The sequence below is a fragment of the Hylobates moloch genome, unplaced genomic scaffold (genome assembly GCF_009828535.3).
Source record: "Hylobates moloch isolate HMO894 unplaced genomic scaffold, HMol_V3 SCAFFOLD_12, whole genome shotgun sequence".
NCBI lineage: Eukaryota > Metazoa > Chordata > Mammalia > Primates > Hylobatidae > Hylobates > Hylobates moloch.
The window spans coordinates 61,849,254-61,868,193 of record NW_026652287.1 but is presented as its reverse complement, the minus strand read 5'-3'; the positions used below and the strand labels follow the sequence as shown (position 1 = coordinate 61,868,193).

General features: G+C 56.4%; 1 protein-coding gene and 1 long non-coding RNA gene across 4 annotated transcripts in view; one reads left to right on the top strand and one right to left on the bottom strand.

The window, feature by feature from the left end:
• Window positions 1–715: 715 nt before the first annotated feature.
• LOC131380769 (uncharacterized) lies at window positions 716–4,070 on the bottom strand. The gene is made up of 3 exons (XR_009208947.1): window positions 3,974–4,070; window positions 2,312–2,387; window positions 716–913 (listed from the first exon to the last, which is right to left on the bottom strand). It is a non-coding gene; the product is annotated as an uncharacterized LOC131380769 (long non-coding RNA).
• Window positions 3,988–18,940, top strand: part of PEPD (peptidase D) — a 134,879-nt gene continuing 119,926 nt past the window's right edge. The window contains exons 1-4 of one of the 3 annotated variants that reach the window (XM_058425180.1): window positions 4,001–4,063; window positions 5,759–5,875; window positions 12,990–13,173; window positions 14,614–14,741. In XM_058425180.1, the coding sequence (XP_058281163.1) occupies window positions 4,047–4,063; window positions 5,759–5,875; window positions 12,990–13,173; window positions 14,614–14,741 (446 nt within the window). In that variant the 5' untranslated portion in view covers window positions 4,001–4,046. Of the gene's footprint in view, window positions 4,064–5,758; window positions 5,876–12,989; window positions 13,174–14,613; window positions 14,742–18,940 lie in introns of all 3 variants that reach the window. The other 2 variants (XM_058425181.1, XM_032170396.2) reach the window with 2 other exon arrangements.

Sequence of the window (18,940 nt, the reverse complement as noted above, 5' to 3'; positions counted from 1 at the left end):
CCCAACCTGGTCGGCTCACTCCGCATGTGCTGAAGAAAATCATTTCAGAACTTTATTTCTTATATTGAATGTCGATAATTGGATGTATTTATAAGTCTCTCTGGAAGAAAACAGCTTGTGATTTCAAGATGGGAAAACAGTCTTCCCAACAGTGAGAAACAATATATTCCCTATTTCCACACACACAAAAAGAGCTTGTTTCCTTCGATGTTTTCAGGTGCTGTTGGAATGATTTGCCTTTCCGAAGCCACCGTTCCATTTCTCATCTTGAATTGCCTCGTAGACCCCGGCAAAGCACTCAGCAGGGACCACTTCATCTGAGGCGGTGACGGGGGCTTCCTTGGGAAGGCCCCTCAGCCTCTGCCTGCCTCTTTTCTACAGGAAGATAGATGCCCAGGTGGGCTGGGCTGGGGGAGAAAGGACAGGAGGAGTAGAACGTGATGTGGGGGCTCCTGTGAGGAAGGGGGCTGAGGGATGGTGGTGACAGCTGGGGTGTAGGCCTGGAGGAAGGAGCAGGCCACACAAGCCTCTGGAGTGGGAGAGATGTGGCTACCTCTGCAGGCCCTGCAAAGGCCCAAGGCTGGGATCTTCCAGAACCAGGATGGAGAGACGGCCTCCTGGGTATTCCACGCCCATCACGCTCCTTGCCTTCCCACTTGGGAAGACATTGGGTTGCCATATGCCACCCTGCCCCTATCTCACACCCACAGTCCCCTCTATTCTTCCTCTTCTGTTTATTTGGTGCTGGCTTTCTGCATCCAGTCTTCTATTCTCAGCAAAAGCAAACAATCGCAAAACACCCAAATGCCATCTTGTGTAGGGCTTTGACCATCTGAGGCTGGCGGCCCTGTGCAGTGGCTTTATTGGCTCTTATTGGCTCTTTTCAGTTCTCTCTGCTAATCCTCCTGAGCTCCTGCCGGAGAGAGGGGTTTGGATCGGCATCTTGCAGCTCAGAATCCCCCAGGATCTCCCCATTAGCCAAGAGGAAGCAGAACCCTCAAAGCCCCGTTCTGAGGCCCTCCAAGATGATGGACTCCCCAGGGACAGTGTGGAGGGCTCCTCTACCTCTGTCCCCAGACCAAAGATCCTCTAGGTAAGGGCAGGGTCTGGATCCCTGGCCCTCACAGCATGGCCAGTGCCAGAGTGGCACTGTGGGCAACAACTGGGCGGTGCGGGGCAGAACCAGCATCCAGGCTACCTCCAGTGCAGTCCCACAGAGCCTCTGTTAGACCAGTGCCCTCGATCCACAGCAGAAGATGGACAGGGCTCTTCCTGGGGACCTCACCTTCATGGCCCAAGGGTGGCTCATGAGTCAGAGCCTAGCAGGCCGCCACATCTGGGCCTGCCGTCTCCAGGCAGCCAGCTGTCAGCAGCGTCCATGGAGCTGCAAGAGTGGGGGCTAGATTGTGGGGAATAGGTGGAGGAGGGAAACCTGGCTGGACACAGTGTCCCGGGACACAAGAGGTGTCTTCCCAGAGTGAAGCTTCTTTTGCAAGGCCTAACAGGGGTGGGGGTGCCCTTTTGGAGAATAATGCTGTGCTGGCTACCGGGCTACCAGGCTGACCGAGTGCAGACCCCTCCCAGCCACCTGTATGGCTTGATGAGGGGAGACAGTTTCAGCCAAGGGCCTGTGACCTCGGAGGCAATGCCACGTAAGAGTGCTGCCTGGCGCGCTGCCTTGGCTGATTTACACACTCCCACTTCGACTCTCTAAAATCAATCTTCCCCCAATTGCCTCCTGGCTCCCAGCAACGTCCTGGGTCTGCCCTGCATGAGTAACTACACGGTCTTCTCCCATATTCTGGGCGGCTTCTGGAGCCCCTGCCAGAGCCTCTGATGGGGAGGGGTGAGGGGTGAGGGGCAGCCCTGCCGGAGCCCCTGATGGGGAGGGGAGAGGGCAGGGGACCTGGGTGGGCAGGGGTCATGGGCAGTGCTTCCATATTACTGTCCACAAACGAGGGAGCTCCACTCAGTTGGTGGGTGCCTTCCTCCTATTATTTTGTGAGTGTTTGGGATACTGACTTCTTTTTCATATTAGTAAGCACTCAGAGCTGGCAGCTGGCTTAATTTTGACATATTTTATGTCAAAAGAAATGGGGGGCAGGTGCAATGAATGAGCTGGGGTGTATGTTTCCTTCCTTGAAGGTGCATGGAAAGCTCATTCTGCTCACCCTTTGTTATTATATATTTTTTAAAGTGCCACTTTTTAGGGAGTAGAGTTTCTTAAGCTGAAGGCGGAGCTACTGCTTAACTAGGGGTGTTCGAAGTTCTCGGGGGCCCCTAGGCCAGGCGGTGGGGTGTGAATCCTTACCTCTGTTCTTCTCCCTGGAAACTGGCAAGAGGGTGGAGAGAGCTCCTCTTGGACCTTGCCTGGAGGTCAGGGACCCCTGCAAATTACCCATGTGTTGTGGGAAGGGGTAGAAGGGATGAGGCCCCCCCTCTTCCATTAGCTCTCGTTTTCCTTATCTGGGTCTGGGAGGTGGGAGGGGCTGTCTGGAGGGGTCACCTTCCTCCTGGCAGCTTTGGCCTCTCAGGCTGTGCCTGCAGGTTTGAGTGTAAAACCCTCTAGCAGCCCCGTGAGGTGGCCCCATTAGCTCTCTCCTGACAGATGAGGACAGCAGGGATGGTACTGGGCTTCCAGGTAACCGTGCCACATGCCCTTCACTACCCTGCTTATGGCTGGCTCCCTTCCTCCTATTTAAGGGGACTATTCTCGTCCCTGCTTCATGGGGGCAAACAGCAGCTGCTTCTCCAGTCATAGCCCCTGGCTCCCACCAGCCTGGCCATGGTGACCCACACCCTTGTTTTGATAAAGAAACAAGAAGCATCCCCCAACCCACAACCTTTGATCAGAAGCCACTTCCAGCTGTGGGACAGCTGCAGGCTGGGGTCGGGAGCCCCACAGGCCTATCCTGGGCCAGCCATCCACCTGTCCACACACATCTGTACACCCTTGTGTCGCCCTGGGCGCCAGGGATGCCCTCCCCCAACAGTGCGGGGTCCCCCTTCCTTCACAGGGGAAGTGAGGTCACTCCTCAGGGTATGGCTTCATGAGCTCAGCCCCTGTGTGAGCATTCTCTGGCCTCAGTTTCCTCATCTGTAAAATAGACTTAAAGATAGTCTCGACCTCATAGGGCTGTGGTGAGGTTTCTATGATGTCACATGTGCCACGCATTTGGGCCGTGCTTGTAATGCCCTGACCCTGTTGGCAGTAGGGAGGGCAGCGTCTGCTGCAGGGTCCCTACCTCTTCTCTGCAGGACTCTGCACCCAGTACCAGTGCCCAGTGGGGCAGAGGAGTAAGCCTTCTGGCAGACTCTCCCTCCTAAACCCTTCTCGGCTGTGCCTACTTCTCACCTGCCCTCCTCCCTGGCTTCCCTTCCTCCAGCTTCTCCATTCTGCAGCCCAGGAAACCTAGAAAAGATCCTACCAGACTTAACTCATAGGCCCCACAGTGGAGGCACCGCAGGGTCTGGCCCTTGCTTCCCTTAGGCTGCCCCTCTCTCGCGCACACTCTCCTGGACGTTGCACCTTTAGAGTCCTCCAGTTGCCCCCCGGCCTTTGCTCAAGACCCTTCCCTTCTTAAACAAAAATCGCCACCTCTGCCCCGACCCTAGCCTGGGTCAGTCTCCCTCCTCTCCTCCCACGTAGTTTCTTTATTCCTATGTGTTCTTCTCCTGGGTGGGCTGGGAGGCCAGACCGGGGGCTGAACCAGAATCAAAGGTGTCCTCTGCCTCAGGACCTCCCTCCCACCACGCAAAGGCCGCAGATGCTGCCCGCTAACCCGACCTACTGTCTCTAGCCGGCAGCCCGCCCGTTTATCCTGGCCGAGCTCTTGGGCCCGCCCCTCTCCGGGAGCCCCGTCCCATCGGGGCTCCGCCCTTCCCCAGGTACCGCCCCTTCCCGTCCCAGGGAGTTTGGCTCTGAAGGGGGTGGGTGAAGGACTCCAGGCTCCGCCCCCTGCCCCGCCCTTACCCCGCCCCATGCATTGGGACTCGGAGGAGCTCAGCTGACGCCGCACTTCCCGTGACGCAGGTGCCGGGCTAACATGGCGGCGGCCAGCGGGTGAGTGCTGCACTTCCCTCGCTCTTTCCCGCTGGCGTGGAGAGGGGCATGGGTGTCCTGGCCGGACCGCGGGTGAGAGCTCAGCCGGGCTCGCTGAATGCCGCGGGTAGGCGCCTCTTCCCGTCGGCCCAGAGTCCGAGCGCGGGTCGGCGAGCTGCACGCTCCGAGTCAGGGTCAGCGCGGGGGCCGCAGCTCCTCTCCACCCTCCTGGCTGGCTCCGGCCCCACCTGCCCACGTCTGGCGGCCCCACCGTGTGCGGCTGCGGTGGGGGCTGGGGTCGACACGCATGTTCGCTGCCAAGACCCGCGGGTGGGAGGGCGGCGTTGCGAGGACCCCAGGGACCTGGGCGCTTCCCGGAGGAGGCGGTATTCGAGACGGACTTGGAATTCCCTTTTCCCAGCAGGGCACGTCCCCATTTCTTTCAGGGGTCAAATGTCACCCTCTCAGGGAATCCTTCTCTAACCATCTGTCCCACTTTTTGTGCCCTCATCATTACCTGATAAAGTATATAGAGCATTGTTTGTACTTGTTCATTATCTTCTCTGCATTTAGAGTGCAGGGACAGGTATGTTACCTGCTTCTCACTAGCCCAGTGCCTTGCACACAGTAGGTGCTCCATACTGGGCTGAATGAAAGAAAGCTGAGTGGTCATGGTGGGAGGAAGGGTGGATAGATGGGTTCACCGGAGCGTTGGGCGGAATCTCCCAGATAGGGAGCATCTGAACCCAGGGTAAGGGACAAAGGTTGAGACTTCAGAGTGTTCTGGGGACAGGAGTGCATGCCTGGGGCTGGAAGATGTGGTGTTCCAGGTGGCGTCTTCAGACTTTGCCCTGGGGGGCTGGGAGGGTTTTGTTACAAGCTGTTGGATCTGTTTTTTAAAGATTAGGCTCCCCTGAGCTATGTGTGAGTTCAGTGGGAGAAGGTGTGGGTCTCGTGATACAGTGGGGTAGGGGGGCATGGTGTAGGAGGGGGCAGTATTCCATATGCCAGGTTGGAAACTGAGGTCAGAATAGGGGATCTGGTGGACTGAATGCATTTCTCTTTTTAAGGTGCAGGGAAAAATGGCAACAGAAAGTGGGTTCTAAGGTGGCCCCCAAGGTTGAGGGAGCTTAGAGCATACAAATCAAATATTTTGTGGGCACCTGCTGTATTCCAGGAATAGCATTGGGCCTTCCCTTAAGGTACTCATAGGCCACTGGAGCAGATGGACACATGGGACTCTGTCATCCATCTGCTCGCCTGTGGTCTTGGCATTTGCAAAGGAGGGACATGAACTCTGAGCTTAGGTAAAGTGTGGGAAGGCTTCACTCCCTGGATGACTTTTGTGCTAGTCCTTCAGCAGTGAGACTCTCTTCAGTTACAGAACAGTGCAGACAAAGTCTCAGATGGGTGTCGAGGAACTCAGGGTCAGATCCTTGAATCCAGCCTGTGACCCTTTTAAAGGGTAGAATGAGCAGGCTGGTGCCCAGCTGTGGGTGTGCTGTCTCTCTGGTTAGGCTGGCTCGGTGCTCACAGGGAGTGCCAGGGGTTGCATTTGGGTTCAGGACTCCAAGCTGGCCTGAGACCTGCTGCTCTCCTGAAGGAACCAAGCTGATGTCTGGATGGGAGCAAGTCTGGAACTGACTGGATCCTGGAATGAGAGCTTTTCTTTTTCTCTTTCTTTCTTTCTTTCTTTCTTTTTTTTTTGAGATGTAGTTTTGCTCTTGTTGCGCAGGCTGGAGTGCAATGGCACGATCTCGGCTCACTACAACCTCCGCCTCCCAGGTTCAAACGAGTCTTCTGCCTCAGCCTCATGAGCAGCTGGAATTACAGGTGTGTGCCACCACACTCAGCTAATTTTTTGTATTTTTAGTAGAGATGGGGTTTCACCATGTTGGCCAGACTGGTCTCGAACTCCTCACCTCAGGTGATCCACCCGCCTCCGCCTCCCAAAGTGCTAGGATTACAGGTGTGAGCCGCCGCGCCTGGCCCCAGAATGAGAGCTTTTCTAGCAGAACCGATTCTCTGGGCCACCACAGAGGGTGGCTGAGGGAGGCAAAACAGAGTGGCAGGTCTTAGAGAGGTGTGCTATTGAGAGGGTGTAGGAGCTTCCAGAGCCTGGCAGTCTGTCTCCTTGGGAAGAGCCATCCCAGTCTGGTATGGGGCTTTCCCATGGGTACTTTGAGCCTGAGCTTGACCCCAGTGGCTTCCTTAAGAGCAGAATGATTAAGTATGTTTCCTGCAAAGCTCAGCTGCTAGCTGCACTCACAGGACAGATCATAGAGTCAGGCATAACGAGGCATGATGCCAGCAAGTCATGGCCATTGCCATGGGCTCCCTGGGAGTTGGATTTGGCTGTCTGTAGAATCCTACCAGAGCCTGGGACAGAGGGGGTCCATGAGAGTTCCAAGTGACTGGGGTGTGCCCCATGTGATTTGGGGAGTAGGGGAAGTCCTAAACTAGCATCTCAGATTCAATTTGAAACTCAAGAATCTACTCTGAATGCATCTCTCTTTTTAAGATGCGGGGTGTTTCAGGGTTGATCCTACTTTCTCTTGCTAGCCTGGGTATAGGCTTCAGGTTGAGACAGAGTGAGTGCTCTGAGGTCACCTCCCATCCCCTCATGGAGAGGGGTCCGTATTCCATGGCACTTGGTGGCACTGCTGTCTCCTTGAGCAATGCTTTGAGCTTTCCACAGACAGGGTTGGTAATTTGAAATCTGTCAGCTTCAGCCAGACCTGTCTGCATCTGCTCCCCTACATGGCTTTTTCCATTCCCTTCTTCGCTTGCACACGCACCCACTAGCCCTGGAATGCTCTTGTCCTCTATGTGATTGTTCACATATTTGCAGGCCCGGCTCAGATGGTTCCCTTTCCCAGAAGCTTTTCCCAGCCCTCTGGTAAAGGCTTAGTGCTCGGAACTCCAGAGCACTCAGTTTTCTCCCCAGCAGTACACATTTCCACGTCTGCCCATTGTGGGTTAGGAGTTGCTTCCCTTCATGCCTCTCCTAGCATCCTTAGAGCCCAGGGGTTCTGTTGTATCCCCAGGGCCAGTCTGTGGCTGCCCTGTGATTGGTGCTTGGTGAAATGAATGAAAAGGGGATTTACTCTAAATTAGTCCAGCATCCCATCCTGCTTTCCTGGGAGACTCCCAGTGATTGAGGGAAGGAGTCATGGTGGGGAATAGGGACAGAATTCTGAGGAGTAGGATGAAGAAATAGCTTTAATTCTTTAACTGAGTGGCTCCCAGGAGCTGTTGCAGAGCCAGAAAGAGGCAACAAGTGAGCTGCTCTGGGCGTGTACCTCTGTTGGGCCATAGGTTACACTGGAGTCAGCATTCTTCTGGAGAGTCTTCTGCAGAACTCACATTCTGGGTCAAGAGCCCGACCCCACCCTAATGTGAACCTTGTGCTCCAGGAGCAGAAGACTCAGGCCGACTCTGGGGGCTGGGGACGGGTGGGCCTGTGGGAGGCAGGCTGGCCACTGAGTATCCCTGTGCCTTCCCCGGCTCTTTCCCAGGTCCTGACTCCACACAGCCCTCTCTTGGTTTCTGTGTATGCTTGGCACCCCGATCCTCCCCAGGAGAGAGAGGTGCAAGGTAGAGGTTGCTGGCCAATTGCCTCGAGGTCCTCTTCAGCCGTGGCGACCCTCTCAAGCCTGGCGCTTCCGGTCCAGTGCCCATTGGGCTGCCCAAGCATCTGTCTGGTGCCTGGCCCCACGCTAGAGGCTGAGGGGAGGAGGTGGCTGGTCCTTGGCTGGCCTCTCCTACTGGGAGCTTAGCGGTGTGACCCTATCTAGAAGTGGCTCCACATTTTTTTTTTTTTTTTGAGAGGGAGTCTTGCACTGTCACCTGGGCTGGAGTGCAGTGGCGTGATCTTGGCTCACTGCAACCTCTGCCTCCTGGGTTCAAGTGGTTCTCCTGCCTCAGCCTCCTGAGTAGCTGGGATTACAGGTGACCGCTACCATGCCTGGCTAATTTTTTTGTATTTTTAATAGAGATGGGGTTTCATTATGTTGGCCTGGCTGGTCTTGAACTCCTGACCTCGTGATCCACCCACCTCAGCCTGCCAAAGTGCCGGGATTATAGGCGTGAGCCACCACGCCTGGCCAGTAGCTCTACATTCTAGTGCAGAGATCTTTCCTTGTCTATGCGGTAGACCCCACGGGCATCAGTGAAACCTATGCACCATTCTTGGCATCAGGGTTTTTTTTTTTTTTTTAAACGGAGTCTCGCTCTTTCACCCAGGCTGGAGTGCAGTGGCTTGATCTCGGCTCACTGCAACCTCCGCCTCCCAGGTTCAAGTGATTCTCCTGCCTCAGCCTCCCGAGTGGCTGGGATTATAGGTGTGTGCCACTATGCCCGGCTAATTTTTGTATTTTTAGTAGACACAGGGTCTCACCATGTCGGCCAGGTGGTATCAAACTCCTGACCTCAGGTGATCTGCCCGTGTCGGCCTCACAAAATGTTGGGATTATAGGCATGAGCCACCGCACCTGGCTGGCATAATGTTTTTAAATGTATGAAATAAGTACATAATATTACAAAAATAAAACCCAATTATATGGAAATACAGGTATCAAAATGTTATATAAATTTGAGACAGGGTCTCGCCCTGTCCCCCGGGCTGGAGTGTAGTGTTGCAATCTCGGCTCACTGTAGTCTCCGCCTCCAGGGCTCAAGCAATCCTCCTGCCTCAGCCTCCTGGGTAGCTGGGACCACATGCACAAGCCACTAGTCCCGGCTAATTTTTGTGTTTTCAGTAGAGATGGGGTTTTGCCATGTTGCCCATTCTGGTCTCTAATTCCTGCCTCCCACAGTGCTGGGATGATAGGCATGAGCCACTGCGCCTGGCCTAACTACTTTAACTTTGAAGTTGTGAGGAGCAAAAGTGGTATTTCGAGATACTGGAAGAGCAATAACGTGATATTAAAATACCTTTGATTTTTGGTGACAGATTAACGTGCACTGCTGACACTGAGTAGTTTATTGCTTATGTTAATAACTGGAGAAAATGTAAATTTGAATTGGCGGTTAGAGAAAATGAAGGTATAGCTTTTTCCCATCCAAGTAGATGGAGCCCCTGAATTTGAAGATGAATCCTTGGGGGTCCCTAAGCCTTAGGTAAGCGCCCTGCAGGTGGCTGTTGAGGAGAGGGTGGCCCAGTACTGATATAGGTGTGTGGGTTGTATGGAGACAGAGACGGCTTGCAGGGGCAGTGGCATCATACCCTCCTTGGGGACTGGCCTCAGTCTTGGTCACTCCGTTCTTGGTCCTGGGCTGCTCACGGGTCTTGGTTATTGCCAGGGCAGCGGGGGTCCTGGCCTCTGGGGCTCAGAGACTTGTTCTGTGGGTCTTTGAGGCCCTGGAGCTCTTGTGCCTTGTCTGTCTGCAGCAAAGCATGGCTTATTTACTGTGGGATCTGGGGATGATAATGGCTTTTGCCTTTTAAATTCTGGGTGCCAGTTAACAAAAGCTGCAGCAGAAACCTGTTAGAGATGTTTTATTGGTGCTACATTTACTGAATTTGCAGGAAGAATTCATCTGTGTTGACTCTGAGCCTGACAGTCTCTCTGGGGGCTTGGTTTATGCCATGGGAAATCAAAGGGCATGTCTCTATAAAACTTTACTCCTTGGTGTCCTGTAATTAATGACTGTAGCATATTGCCTTGCCTGGTGGCTCAGGCTAGCCATTCTTATGCCCAGAGCCCTGCACAGGGTGGGTTCTGTTCTGGCGGAGCCCCATAGAGAAGTAAGCATGGTTGTAGATTTTGTTTGCAGTGGCAGCTGAGTGCTCAAGGAGAAGGTGGCTTATCAAGTTTTCTGCTCAGCCCTTAGGATCCCAGTCTGGGTGCCCTGAGAAATTTGTTCTCAGAAAGTTCTGAACAAGGGGAAGGCCAGCCCTTCTGTGAGCATTACGGGTGGGGGGCATGGTGTCAGGCCATGGGGAGCCAGCACCTGTTGTGATTAAGGAGGGCGGCCAGGCAGGGAGAGGGGAGCGTGGGAGAGGTGGGCTGGGCTGGGCTATGCAGGCTGGTGGCAGAGGATGGGCATTTTTGGCCGGTCATGCTATTCGACGACTGTGGCTGAGGCTGTCCGTAGCAGGGCCTCGGTGTCATTGCCCCTATGCTGTTGGGGACTCTGCAGAGACGAGTTTTGCCTCTGTGCCCATCCCACCATGGGGTTTCCTGAGTGAAGGGAAAGGGCGTGGGAGGCCGGGGGGGACATCTGAGCATAAGGTGCTGGTGACTGCACTTTTAGTTCCTGACGGCATGGCCGTCTGGGATGTGGTCATGTTTACAAACTCTCACCAACTTCCCTCTGCCCTTTCATCCCAGTGGCTGAGTGTGGCAGAAAAGCAGCCCCAGCCCAGAGGAAGCTCTGGCTGCTGGTGTCCACTCAGCCATCTGCTCACCCTTCTGGGAGGGTAGGAAGGGCACGTGGGGGAGCGGGAGGGGGCTCTAGTCATGTCAGCATGTGCGGCTGCTTCTGACCCTCTACCCTTCCTGGGCAGGCTGGGGCTCCAGGGCTGCTTCCTGCCCCACTGCGGCTGATGTGGCATCTTCTCATCCCACAGCTGTGTGTGTGGCCCCGTGTGTCATTCAGCAGATATGTGTTGAGCGTTTGCTGTATGTCAGGCTAGGTGCCAGGCGAGGGCACGGCAGTGACCGAGGCAACCTGGAGCTCCATCTCCCAGTGTTTCCACCTGAGGCGGCGGGCCGGAGAACACCAGGAAGCACCAGGCAGCACCCGCTGCGTTTAGGTTGGAAGGTGCTGAGTGCTAAGTGTTGTGTTAGCCAGGGACCTGGCCCCACATTCGGAGTTTACTCCAGGGGGCCACTAAGGTGAGTTGAGAGAGGGGACGATATGCAGAGCTGTGCAAATGTTAAGGGAAAGCAGGCACATGAGGCTAGGGGCAGGAGGAGAGGGAGGAAGACAGTGGAAAGAAGAGTGGGGAACCTGGTCAGAAACCCAGCAGGGGCTGTGCTGTGGGGCAGGGCGGCGTCATCAGAGCAGTGGCCCTGGATGGAGGGGTACCCCCAGCCATTTAGTTCCAGGGTCCCCAGGGAGGGAGCCAGGAGAGTGGATCCACTGTCTTCCTCCCTCTCCTCCTGCCCCCAGCCTCATGTGCCTGTCCTTGGCTCAGTGCGCCTGGAGGCAGGAGGCAGCGTGCATGCTGAAGAGGTCGGGTAGGTAGGCCTCTGGGCACAGTGCAGAGGGGTGTATCTGGAGGGCAAGTGGGGAAACCTCAGGCCAGGGACTAGTAGGGGGTCGAGCAGGGAGAAGAGTTGCAGGTTCAAAGAGGGAGGCCGGGGAAGACCATCCTGAAAAGGTCGTTTTGGAGCCCAGATGTGCAGGAGGTGTCACCTGCTCATGTGACCCTGGCCTCTGAGGGTCCCATATGAGGTGAGTATGAGAGGTGCCCCAGGCCACTTCCCCATGCTGTGCTGTGAGGGCAGATTTCATCCACAGCTTCACTGCAGTCCTCAGGCAGAGCTCTCTGCTCGCACCAGCCCTGGGATGTCCCTGCCTCCTTGACCTCCGTGCCCACCCACTGCCCTCTGGCTGGAGAGCCTGCAGGGGCTCCCTCCTGCACACCCGGCCCCTGCTTTCTCCTCCTCCACCTCATCCCCATTCTCTCTCCACACCCGGCCTCCAGCCTGCTTGCTGAGACCACCATCCATTTATTCATTCATTCCATAGATACCGATACCTGCTCTGTCCCTGCCCTCAGGGAGCTTACATGTTACCTGGAGGGCCAGCAAACAAATAAGTGAAGAGTGATGGGGGCTCTAGAGAGACACAAAGAGAGCTGGGGGATGGGGTGGGTAGGAAAGAGGCATTTCTGCAGAGGCTGGGTAAAAGGGCATGGGATTCTCTTGGGAAGAGCATTCCCCACAGGGCGCCGCAGTGGCAAAGGCTGGAGTGTTCTGGGGGTTTAGGGAAGGGCGAGGATGCCCGTGCTGCAGCAGAGGAAGCCAAGGGTGAACTGGGGGTCTGGATCCCTCATGGCTGGGGAGTGAAGTCTGCACTCAGAGAAGCCAGCTGGCACAGGGTTGGGCAGGGAGTGTGTGCTGGGACTGGCATTTTGAAAGGGCCCTTCCGGCAGAAGGTGCAGACCAGGCCACGGGGAAGCTGGGGCCAAGAGCACTGTTGAGAGTTTCCTGCAGTTGTCCAGACGGGACATGGGGAGGTGGCCCTGGGGATGGGGATGTGCACTGAGGGTAGACCTTGCTGGTGGCCAGGAGGTGGGATGAGATAGGAGGCCGGGATGGCCTGTGGGACTGTCCAGGTGCAGGTGCTTTGTGTCGGGGGAGGCTGGGGAGGAGCAGCTTTGGTTCAGGGCCATCTTCTGCCTGCTGAGGGTGGCTGATGGGTCTGTGAGTCTGGAGCCGGACATCATCAGTCTGCAGATGCAGATGGTCCTTTGAGCTGAGGGACCGGGTAAGCTCAGCTGAGCTGAGGGAGGGAGCCAGTTAGGGAAGAGGCCCCAGGGTTGGGCCAAGCCGGCCTCCAGCAGGGAGGTTGAGCCGGGAGCCAGGGGCCTGGCTGGTAGGGAGCCTGACTGGCTGCTGTTGGAGAAGGTTTCCGCAGAGAGAGTGGCCCCCAAGGTCATGGGCACCAAGTGGCCAGTGAGGACTGGGGACCTGCTGCAGATTAAGGAGCGTGGGGTCACTGTGGCCTGCTGGGCAGTTGGTGAGGGGGCAGAGGAGCAGGGGGATGGAGACAGGACAGCATGGGTGGTGGAGGGGAGACAAGCCCCTGTGGTCCTCAGGGAGATCAGTGAGGGGCTGTTTCTGGGTCATAAGCGGGTAGAGCTTGGGCAGCTTGCCCCGAGCTGATGGTCCCACAGCAGGCTCGGGTCTCCGGTCACCCTGACCTCGGGTCTGGGCATGCTTGGAGATGCTAACAGAGGCCCATGTGGCCGTGCGTGCTCTTGTCTCTGCAGACCCTCATTTTGGCTGGGGAATGAAACCCTGAAGGTGCCACTGGCGCTCTTTGCCTTGAACCGGCAGCGCCTGTGTGAGCGGCTACGGAAGAACCATGCTGTGCAGGCCGACTCCATCGTGGTCCTGCAGGGCGGGGAGGAGACTCAGCGCTACTGCACTGACACCGGGGTCCTCTTCCGCCAGGTGAGCCTGCCCCCTTGGCCACAAGTGAGCGGGCGTGTGATGGTGCTGCTGGCCTGGGCAGGAGTTGGAGGCCCCAGCTTGGCCAGTGCTGCCCCTTGTGGCCCTCCCTGAGCCTCTGTTTCCTCACCTGGGACGTGGTCCAGGGGCTTCTTGAAGATGTAGAACTTGAAGATGTGGGGCGGCCGGTGGCCCAGCTGCAGGAAAGCAGCCTGGCCATGGTGGCCGTGGCTGAGAGTCACTGGCAGCACTCAGTCCCCAGGCACAGGAACATGAGGACACCCACCCAGGAAGACTGTGAGCCTCTGAGCTGGGCCCAGTTTCACAGATCTTAGCATTATACCCATTTTGCAGATGAGAAAACTGAGGCTCAGAGGGGAAATGACTTGCCAAGAGGTGGAGCTGGGATTAGAACCTTGTCTTCCAACTCTAAATCTAGTGCTGTTTTCTCCCTGCTGCCATGCCCAGAGCTGGAGCCTGACCACAGCAGGAACTTCAGAACCTCTCTGGGGCAGGCAGAGCCTAGGGAATGTGTCCATGCAGCATCCTGGCAAGAGGAGAAATCGGAATGCGAAGGGGAGCCGAGTGTGGAGAGGATATGGGAAGGCGTGACTTCCCTAGCTGGACCCTGTCGCCCCAGCAGGCCATTGCTGAGCGACCGCAGACTGTATTTTTTTTCTTGACAAAAGCGCCTTCTGCCTGAAGGGTCCCGTCTCTCCACTCCATTGTTCACGCAGCTGCAAGCCTGCAATCCCATTGGCTGTGAGAAACATGGAGGTCTAAATAAGTTTTCTCTGGCTAGTCTTGATGCTTCTCCAGTTTAAATATTCTGCGGCTTAAAAACCGATTTCCTAAATTCAGCTGTTGGCTCCCTTTCTGATGGTATGCAAGGCTAATTTTGGAAGAGATCCTCCTCCACCATACCTTTATGACGTCCTTTTAGCGCAGCATTCATCCCTAAACACTCAAGTCATCAGCCGTCCCTGGGGTGGGAGAGGGAAGTAAGAAGTCTTAAATGGAGGAATCCATTTCCGTGCAGATATGCGGCCTGGGTGTCGGAATCCAGGGGGCGTCTTGCCTGCCTGCACGTGGCAGAGAGGCAGGGCTGAGCTGGACGTGTGGTGCTGCTGGACGCCCTGTTGTGGGCCTAGTGGGTGGGGATACAGGTGGGCTCGGGCACATGCCTGAAACCCGCAGCGTCAGGGAGGGCTCCCAGCAGGGTAGAGGAGCTGCCAGGCTGCCCCCTGCCAAACTATGGGAGCATGAGCCGGGGAGTCGGGTGCAGAGGGGAAGGGATGTCTGGGGCTGGGAGGCTGTCTGGGGCTGGGTCTGACAGGAGGCTGTCAGTCTGAGCTGGTTCTCTGGGGTGCTGCGATGCAGCCACCGGTCCGTCCTTGCACCTCATGTTCCACTGGCTAACAATAGTTCTTGTTCCCGCCACAGGAGTCCTTCTTTCACTGGGCATTCGGTGTCACTGAGCCAGGCTGCTATGGTGTCATCGACGTTGACACTGGGAAGTCGACCCTGTTTGTGCCCAGGCTTCCTGCCAGCTATGCCACCTGGATGGGAAAGTAAGGAGCAGCCTGGCCAGGGCACCGTGGCTACCAACCATGGGCTGGGGGTGGGTGGGGGAGGTGGGATGAGAGAGCGGGGTTGGGCCTGGGGACGGGGAGGAGGGAAGAGCTGCAGGAGGAAGGGCATGCGGTCAGGGCTGTCACAGCTTGCCTCTCGCCAGAGCCCTGCACCCTTGGTTGGGAAGGGATGTTAGAGCTGGAGTATGACTGTGTGGTAGGAGTTCATTGAGAAATTATTTTAGGTAGATAGAGAGGAAAAGGGGTCCTTGGGAAGTTTTCTGGTAAAGCCCCAGCTCCTAGAGCCAGGCCGGCAACCTTTGATAATGCAAATACAGGCCATTAGAAACTGGGTCCACCCAACAGGGCAATTCCCAAGGCCTTCTTGCTCTTGCTCCACATGTTCCTGGCAACATGGCCGCCCCCCATGTGTAGAACATCCCCAAATATCCCCACGTGTGTAGAACATCCATGGCGCCCTGCATTTGCATATTAAAAGACTAGGGTGGGAGAGCCAGCTTTTTAGTGGGCTATGTGAATAACATTCGTGGTCAAACCAATCCCCTGAGCCCTATGTAAATCAGACATCTCCCCCTCCAGCCTCTGCGTATGTACCTGGCTGGTGTCCACTGCACTTGGGGACCTCCTCTTTTGGCTTTGGAGCCCCCCTCTCTCTGTCTCTGTACGGAGGAGCTTCTGTCTTCTCCCTTCCTTCTTGCCTATTAAACTCTCTGCTCCTTAAAACCACTCCACGTGTGTCCATGTCCTTTTCTCTAATTCGATTTGAGACCAAGAACCCTGGTGTTCCTCCACTCATCAGAGCCCTGTCAACTGGGAGCCTTGTTTGTTTAGAAGTGCAGTTTGTTAATCCTGAAATTCTAGCTTCCCCGCCCTGTGAAAACGCCTGAGGGTTTGTCCCTGGGAGGCCGTCACTTCTGCATGGCATCGACAGGTGTGGCATGGCCCTGTGCGTGCCTGAGGGTGGTGGGTTGGGTTTGGATCAGGGAACCCCTTCTCTGAGGCCCGTCGCTGATGTGCTGGGTGTGTTATTTGCTGCCTTCCTCTGGACGCAGCGCAGGTCCTGCCCTCCCGGCTCACCTGTGAGATAGAGCAGAGGCTCGGGCTGCTGGGCACCCTCCTCCACCCTCCATGGTGCCTGCTGTTCCAGGTACCCGCCACCGCCGAGGAGCTCAGTGCCTGCTCAGTGGTGCAGGGGCAGACACTGTACTTAACCAGGGAGGTTTGAGGTGATCAGAGGATCCCGCTGAATGCTGGCTGCCTCGCTGCGTGTCATCTCCGCCTGGAGAGTGATTATTCTGGGCTAATGTATAAATTGCAGGCTTTGCTGCCTGGTGCCCCAGAACGCTCATTACCAGGTGGGCTGGAGAGGCTGTGGCTGGTTTGAGTGACAAGGCCCCTGGCTGCCATAGGGACTGGGCTCTGTGCCGAGGACTGGGGCCACAGTGGAGCTTCCCCTGCTTCCAGTGCTCCCCTCCCCTCACCCTCCCTTCAGTGCAGACTCTGTTTCTGCCTTCGTTGGCCATGGTGTGTGCTGCTCCTGCTATCTCGGAGAGGGGTTCAGGCTTACAAGTTGGTGATCATTCTGCTCTTAGGCCGCTTGGCAGGATCCCAGCCTGGCAAGACTGGGATCTTTGCTGGGCAGGACTCAGCCTGGAGCACAATTGGCCGCAGAAGAAAAGAGGATTGTTTCTCCTGGGGGTGGTCTCCTGTCTCGGCCCCTGGGAAGAAGGGAATGGAGTGGACACACCCTGGCCGACTGCCTTTGGGGCTTCTGCCGGGCTGCTCCTCGGAGGCCCTGGCCTGACGGTGCCTTCCCATCCTGTCGTGATCTTTATCGTTGACCTTTATCCCATTCCCGGTGGAATCCTTATGACTGCCCTGTTACAAAAGAGGAAATGGCTCAGCATGCTGGTGTGACCCGTGCAGGTCCTCCCGCCAGGTCTTGCTGGAGCTGCAATCGGAGGCTGAGCTTGCCTGCTGGCTCAATGTGGCTTCCGAGAGGCTGTGGGGCTTGTGAGTGGGTCTGGTCATGTTTGGGGCTCCAGTTCCTTCCCTGTGATGCCGCTCTGGAGGCCCCCCGGGACTGGAGTTACAGTGCTGGCCACTGTATCTGTGACACTGACATGAGGCAGGGATGGTTCCAGGAGGCAGATTGTCTTGTCCAAAAATGGCCACAGCAGTGTTTCTGGACACTTGCTGTCTGCAGGTGACATCTATTTCCCTCCTGCCTGTCCCAGGTCTGGGCCTCATGACGGATGTGGCAGTGTTGCTGTGTGATGTCTGAGGCTAGACTGTAAACTGCACTGTGGCTTCCACCTGGTTCTCTCCCATGGGATGCTTGCCCTGGGAACCCAGCCGCCACATCATGAGGAAGTGCAGACTCCCTGCGGGGGGACCCCAGCCGCCAGCAGCACCAGCCGCCAGCGTGCATGAGGCCCAGCCTTCCACCTGCTGAGGTCCTAGACGTGGAGCAGAGCTTTGCTGTCCTCTCGGGGCTCGGTCCAAATTCCCGACCTTCAGAGTCCATGAACATGATCGGTGGTTTTGCACTCCACTAAGTGTTGGAGTTGTTTATTCCCCAGCCGTTGTAAGTGGGACAGCAGTGACGAAGAGTTTAGGTCTGCTTTCTGCAGGAGGATTCTCCCAGCATCCCCTCTCCACCCAGAGCAGAGTTGTGGCCTCAGCCTTTCTTGCAAGGGGCACAACTCAGGACGAGCGAGGGCACCTGTTCCAGGGGACCCTTGGCTCCAGGTGACACCTGCAGTTTTGACCTGGCTGCCCTCTCAGCCTCCTCATGGCCCTCACTGCTGGCTCAGAGCCTGTTGACATGTCCCACTGCTCAGAGAAGTAGCTCAGCAGTCAGGTCAGATGCCTCCTCTGTGAGATGTGGGGATGGACTGAGAAGGAGAAACAGCTTCAGGGAGGGTCTGATCAGGGCCTCAGCAGGGCCCCACCTGGGGTTTCCAGGGGTTTCCAACAGGGGTCTCGCCTGTTGGAAAAGGCTGTGTACATGCTGGGCAGGTCAGATCAGGCAGCCTTGGTCCCAAGGGGGCTTCTGGCCCCATAGCTGAGAGGTAGACCCTTGTGTCCTGCCGTCCTGGCTGCCTACCACAGCCACCCCAGCAGGCCTCTCCGTTCCTCTGTCCTGGAGTGACCCTGTCTGAGTCTGCACATCCTGAGCCCTCAGGAGAGAAGGCTCAGTTGTAACAGAGCAGTGGTGGCGAGGTTGACTGTGTGGGGCTGGAGCTGGGGAGCGGCCAGATCTGATTGCATACGGCTGCTTCCAGCTGCTCCTGGAATCAATAGGGCACCAGGAGCGAGGCTGACGGGAGTACCTGGCCTTTGCAAGCAAAACCCACCAGACTTCACATTTGACCTTCAGCTCCTCAGCTTCCTTTTGAGTCCCTATCTGATGGTTTTTGAAAATCCATCTGGCAGATACTGCGATCCAAAGTCGCCCAGGGAAACGACACCCCCGTCTGCAGGATCTGCTGCTTCCTGCGGAAACGGTCTTGCTGTTGTCAGGGTTGCAGACGCCAGGGGCCGTGGGCAGCCTGAGGCCGGCCCACTCCTCACCCCAGGCCTGTTCTGGGATGGGGAGGGTGGTAGCTTTGAATGCATTTTTATTCAGAGTCTCTGCTCACAATAGTGTGTGGTGTCTTTTTGATGTGAGAGCATTTCCCATCGTTTTTCATCGGAGCTGGGCTTAGTGGAGGGTGGCTTTGGCTATGGGCCTCTGTGAGTCAGCACCCCAGGCAGCTTCGGAGCCCAGAGTTGGGGAGCCAGTTTGACCAGGTCGGGGGACCCTCCTGGAACCTTTGTAACGCGTTCCATCCCCGGCTCTGGGTATGCAGGGAGGGGCGCGCGGGCACTCAGCCTTCCCAGGGCCATACCCACATCTTGTGTGAGAGATGGATGCGGGTATGGTGGGAGGGTTTGCACATGCATGGTGTATGTGTGGGGGGCTGTGTGTGCATATGGAGTGCATACCTGTGTGTGGTGTGGTGCATGTGGAGGGGTGGGTACGTATGGATGTGGTGTGGAGAGGACGTATGTTGGGGGTGTGTGTGAGGTGTGTGATGCATGTAGAGTATGTTGTGTGTGGGGGAGCATGTGCTGTGTTTGTGGTGTGTAGGGTGTTTGTGATGGGGGTGTGTGGAGTGTAGGGTGTTTATGAG